General features: G+C 40.8%; 1 protein-coding gene across 5 annotated transcripts in view; it reads left to right on the top strand.

Annotated features, from left to right (window-relative positions):
- ktn1 (kinectin 1) overlaps nt 1-1825 on the top strand; it is a 25888-nt gene extending 24063 nt beyond the window's left edge. For 3 of the 5 annotated variants that reach the window (XM_034675922.1, XM_034675921.1, XM_034675923.1), the window contains 4 exons: nt 254-337; nt 429-524; nt 610-720; nt 804-1262. In XM_034675922.1, coding sequence (XP_034531813.1) covers nt 254-337; nt 429-524; nt 610-720; nt 804-833 — 321 coding nt within the window. In that variant the 3' untranslated portion in view covers nt 834-1262. Of the gene's footprint in view, nt 1-253; nt 338-428; nt 525-609; nt 721-803 lie in introns of all 5 variants that reach the window. The other 2 variants (XM_034675919.1, XM_034675920.1) reach the window with 1 other exon arrangement.
- Nucleotides 1826-6238: the final 4413 nt, after the last annotated feature.

Genomic DNA, 6238 nt, shown 5'->3' with positions numbered 1-6238 from the left:
CCCACACCAACGCAATCCCAAACACTGTTTCTTTACGCAGTTCTGTTTGTGTTTGAGCAAGGTCTAAGTAGGACAATCAAAAACTGTTAGATCCATGTAAAAAGTTGACCTTTTTAACTTATTTCATCATGGTAGAGTAGGTAGGAGGCTGAATGTTTTTGTGTACATGGAATTCAAAGTTATAAATGGTGTTCCAGGGTTTCATTAGGAAGCTGTAATTTGCTGTAGGTCACATTGTCTGTTTTGATTCCAGCTGAAAACCCAGCTCACTGAGACTCTGCTCAAGCTGGAGACGGAAGAGAGTGAGAGGCAAAAGGTGGCTGGTGATCTCTATAAGGTAAGCATGCCTCACATTTCTCACTCTGATGATGTAGGGACATCTCCAGACCAGGTAGTTATAATGTGGATCTCTTTTCTCCTGAATCCAGGCACAGCAGTCTCTCGACCTGATCCAGGGGGAGCTCTCCAACGCTACGGACAACGCTGGCGACCTGATAGAGAACAGCAGTCTGACGTCACAGAGAGTAAGAGTCTGGGGCAGTGCGGGTGGAAGTTGGTGGCGAATTTTTTGGTATTTAAAGTTGTTACATTGCATTTTCGTATTTGCAGGAAGAGATCGACAGAAAGGAGAAAATGACTGCAGGCCTGAACCAAACAGTCAGAGAGCTGCAGCAGCTGCTACAAGACGTGAGCCGGCAACTCACTAAGGGACAGGAAGGGGTAAGGCCTGTTACTGTGCTGTCCTGATAGTCCAATAAAAAAGGTCTGACTATATTTGACTGAATTGTTCTGATTGTCTCCAGGAGGGGGAGAAAGACCTGCCCAAGGTATAGTAAGAGGACAACAGACCCCCCAACCACCCCACGCAGTCATCCTGACTGCACTACAGAGACCACCTTTGACCTTTGGTCTTATCACTACCACCGTCACACCATACCGTCAGGCTCAGCCACCCCCCTTCCTCAAACTCCTATCACCTCACCTGTACTGTTTAGGCAGCATCCGACTGACTCTGGGAAACCACTCCCAGTCTCCAGTCGGCCGTAAGGGAGCAGGAGATGGTTACTGTTAACTCCAAACACTCCACACACTGTACCAAAACACACTACTCTGCTCCCTCCACATTCCTCTTCTTCAGCAGCATCACCAGTTAATTTTTATCCTTAACTTAAATGACATTCAGTATCATTTAAACTGTGTGGCAACCATTCCTCTGTTTAAAACACCTGTATTTTTCAATGAACTCCTTTTTGAATACTGCAGTAGTTTGTTGTTTATTTGTTAAGAGAGGGCGGTTATACAAATTTCCAACTTGATGAGAACAAACTTTGGGTTTTTTCAGTCTTTTTTTTTCTTAACTTCAAGACATGTATTGTTTAAGTGTAACAGTTAGGACCTGCTGATATACATTATGTTGTTGATCTGTTTGCCTCATGATCAAAAAAACTATCACAAACTGCATTCATGAAGTCATAGCTCCATGCATACCTTGGCTCAGTACTGGGTGGGAGAAGAAGGGATCAGAAGGGGGCTCAGCATATCAGAAGGGTCACCACGTGACTAACTATGGAGATGCATGGACTAACTGTAGTCAAGTCTGTACTGCAGCTCCAGAGAGAGAAGGGAGTCTGTGACCCTGGCTGTGGAAAGAGAAGGCCAGGTCAACAGTGTTAGGTTTTTAATCCTACTGCAACTACTCTAGGAATAAGCGTCCCATATCATCTGTAATCAACACTTGCTATATTGTTGCTAAGTTCATTAACACTGAAGATTTTGTTCTTTTTGTAACAGGTGATGTTAATAAAAGGGATGCTTGATAAATCTGCTCAGCGTCCTGTCTTCCTCATTTGGATTCCCTTGCACTTCTTTCTTTCTACCACTGTGAGGCGCCACATGCCTTCATGGGGATTCAAATGGAGCACTGGGAAATTAAGCTCTTGCTGGCAGGTATATTCTGATTTGGCAAAAATATTCATCTGACTTCCCCTTTCACATGTTAGTCCTGCAGTGGTGTTATTTTAGGTAAGTGGCTCTATGACAGCAGAGGAGAGGACACTGCACCCTAGTTTTTGAAACATCTGTGGTGTGAACAGTTTCTGTGAGGGTAGCATGCTGTATAATCCCTCAGAATAGGAGATGCATCTCATCTGCATTAGCTCTCATAATGTTTCCCATCAGTTGGAACACTTAAAGGGAAGTGAGGTTGCAACTACTGGCAATAATGATTGAAGAGTAATCACTGTGTTGGTCACTTGATGATGTGTTGAAACAGAAAGAAAATGGTAAAACATTAACTGAATTAATCATTCAAAGGATAAATACAGGTCCTTTTGTAATTCCCTTGCTCTCATCTTTTGCATGTAAAAAGACCCTTTAAACAACAGTTCTGTTGTGCTGGCGTGGTGAGGGTGGGGGTCAGGTCAGGGGCGCGAGCAACATGGGATCAGCACATTCCTCGCATTCTCCCACACTGTCATGCTGTAGTCAGCTGATTGGAGATCTGGCTTTTACCTTCATGGAAACTTCGCGGCGATACAGGCGCCACTGTATCTTCAACACACGTCATGAAGTGGATTATACAGGGAGCGCCTTTCACTGCTGGAGACTGCTGAACCTTATATACACGGCTCTCAGCAAGGTGCCTGATTCCTAAAACACAGTCATGGTTTAAAAGTCTTTTTTCCTCAGGTTGTTAACATGCTGCTTTCAGTATATTTTATTGAACTGAAACATTTATAAGGAGGAATACTCTGCAGTTCCATCGCTTTATCCCTTCGTGATGCATGACATGTCATCCTTTGTGGGATGAACAACAAAAGACTTAAATTAGTGGGAGAAACCAGCAGTAAATCAGCCTGAGGTTACACTTTGTCAGACACTTACTGATAGTCTCATGACTTTCATTAAAAGTCTGACGTGTAAAGCCTGCAAGGAAGTTAATGGGGGCTTTGTCTTTCCTGTGTCATCATTGCTCACAGTGTTTAGTCTCAGTTGCGCAACTGAGCTTGTTGCAGTAGGTCTCTCTGCTCTGCATGCTTCTTGCCTGGTAACATTTGACTCCTCCTCCTAAACATAGATTTGCACTCACACTACGCCAGCGCAACTTCAGCTAAGCAGCCCACTCCCTGCATCTGCTCTCCATCAGTGTGGTATGTGCTAGAGAGCCTTTGATCCCCACCACCCCCCAAATCTAGTATGTGTGTGTGTGTGTGTGTGTGTGTGTGTATGTGTGTGCGGGAGGGTGAGTCACAGAGACATAGAAAAGACTGTAGTGCCGTTTTACACAGACAATGCCCAGTGGATGAAAGCAAGCGGAAAGAGACAGTGACACAAAAGAGCAGTAAACATTCATTATCCCGCAGCTTTAAGGCCAGCCCTCAGGCCTGTAGTTTAGGGCCTAATACAGCCTGATCCTTCTGCATAACTGCTGAAGAAGCTGAAGTTCACTCCAGTGTACTATTAATGGACAAGTATGTGCAGCTATGAACGGAAACAGCAAATGCCATCGTTAATCTGACTTGGATTGCTTACAAATTGAAAAACTTGTGTGCTATCTCATTGTACTGCAAGTGTTTTCATTGTTTTGCAAAAGGGCAGAAAGGTAAGAATCTTCATGGGCCCCTCCGATCCCCCACTACCTCTTGTTTTTGTGTCAAGTGTTATTGCACTTTGAAACTGAACACCAGTTCAAACAGGAGGCAATAATTGCAAAGGCAGTAGGGCCACAGGAGGAGGCCCGGAGCAGTGAGGGCACCTCCAGCACATGGAGGTTCTTGTGAAAACAAGACAGAGGCAGTAAAATGTTGATGAGCCTGCCAGACAAAAGTGGAGAAGTGGCACATTCATCAGAAAGACGTGAGAACAACTGGACATGTGGGCTAGTGGAAGGAGTGGCATTAGAGGTTCAGAAGTTCTTGGCATAATCATATGAGGTGTGGGCATTTGGTTACAGTCTGTGAGACATTCTGAGAAGAAGCAATTAAGCAAATGACTAGGCCTTGGTAGTTATTACTATTATTAGATGGATTTGCATATTGTATTGAAGTCACAATTCCAGTAAGATATCACTGAAATAAATCAGCATAAACATGAAGGCCTGCAACCAAAGAGAGATCAAATATTGAGCAAGTCAACAAAATGAAACAGTGTTAGAAAAGGACTTCCAGGCAGGCGGATAGGTAGTGATAGTGTTAGGTTATATAATCAACCACATGCGGTTGATAACTGCAATAAAGTCATAATGAAATAAAGTACTGAGAGAGACAAGAGGTCACCAATGAAACAAGTCAATCTGATTTCACCAATCTTTCATTTACTGCCTCTTATCTCAGCCAAGAAAACGACAATCATCATGTGCTCCCTTTTTTACTGTCACATCTTCTCTATGCTCACCTAGGGCAATGAAACAATTTATAAAACAGTCATTTCGATACAATTATGTGATTCTTTATTCAAGATTCAAGACAGCTTTATTGCCAAGAGAGCTCACACAAATAAGGAATTTGACGTGGTGAATGGAACACTGGTATTTAACAACAAGACAGTAAGGACACAACGAGACAGTAAGGACAATAAATATATAAACCTAAACACAAATCCAAATTCTAAATGAAAATACTGTCTGTACAAAGAAATGATTTTCATGAGGTACAAGGAGGAAGACTAGTGCTGAGAATCATGAGGGGTTCACTTTTGTTTGTTGGTGTAAATATGAAGATATTATATGAAGATTTGACTTGTGGGATTGCACTTGTATAAGGACAGAAAATAGTGAATAGAGGGGTAGGATTAGATAAGTTTTAACTTCTTCCTACTCCTTTTCGCACATGTAAAGTAAATTGTTCCACTGCTTGCTAATATTGATTTTGTTTCTTTTGTATAGCTGTTTCTTTTTTTCTTGTATGTTTGTATAACTCTTTCTTCTTTTCTACTTGTATGCTTTTATTTTGTACTTTTACTTTTACATATTTTAAATTTGTAAAAATTTAAAACATGTAAATTCGTTTGCCCGTGAACATTTGAAAGGTAAAGATGAGTTTTGGAAATCTGTCTTTTGATCTGATGGAACTTTTTGGGCATATGGATGTTGTAGAAAGTTATGTTGACATTTTGAGGGATAATGTGAAGAACTCTGCTCTTAGTCTAGGCTTAACTCGGCGCTGGGTCATCAAACAAGACAATGACCTAAAGCAAATGTCAAAATTGGTCCAACAGTCCTTAAAGGACGCCTAAACCAAGGTCCTGGAGTGGCAGAGCCCAGATCTAAATCCTGTGGAGAATCTGTGGTGGGTGCTCCATGTGAATGTCCATGCTCAGAAACCCTGTACTTTGGACCAGCTGGAACAATTTGCATTTGAAGAATGGGCCAAAATCCTTCAAGAGACATGTGCCAACCTTGTAGAGAACTATTTGAAGAGGTTCTTGTCAGGTGTGGCTCAGAAAGGGTGCACTATATTGACTACTAATGGCCAGGGGGCTAATAATTTTGGACGTGTCATTTTTACCTTTTTTTGTTTTAATTCATTGCATCAATAAAATATCCAAATCAAACATAGTGAACATTTGTCTTTGTTATTTTGGAAACAAATGAATGATAAACACTTGTTTTTAATGGTCATTTGTCATGGAGAAATCAAGGGTTTTATCTGATTTCACAAGGGGGGCTAGTAAGATAAGAGAAGATAAGATATTACTTTATTGATCCCCCGGGGGGGAAATTCAGTTGTTACAGCAACCCAGACACAAGTACAATCAAGAAAGAAGTTTCAATAAGTAAAAATAAAATAAAATAAAATAAGTAAAAATAAAAATAGATAAATAAAGCTAGAATACAATTTAGATATATACAATGTTACAGTGGAATTTAAATTAAATAGAAGTAATTACAGGCGGTATTAAAAAAATGTCAGTAGTGACAGGTTGACATGCTGTGATTATGGTTGGTAATGACAGATTAAGCAATAAATAAAAAATAATACGGGAATGCAATATGACCATGAGTTGTAGTTAGAATAATAATGTAATATAACATAAGATAATATGGCAAACATAATTATAATACAGTATATTATGCATTATAATGCCAGCAGCAGTCAAGAGAGAGAGTTCGGGATGAGATGATGGAGTGTGACAGACAATGCAGGGATGATATGGATGCATGGTGCAGTATGTGGCCTCCGTTACTGTTTAACATTATAATAATTATATTAACATAATAATTTTGACCTCAACTGTACAT

Source organism: Notolabrus celidotus, chromosome 22, assembly GCF_009762535.1.
Source record: "Notolabrus celidotus isolate fNotCel1 chromosome 22, fNotCel1.pri, whole genome shotgun sequence".
Classification (NCBI taxonomy): Eukaryota; Metazoa; Chordata; class Actinopteri; order Labriformes; family Labridae; genus Notolabrus; species Notolabrus celidotus.
The sequence above is the reverse complement of the archived record's forward strand: the minus strand, read 5'-3'. Positions and strand labels throughout refer to the sequence as shown.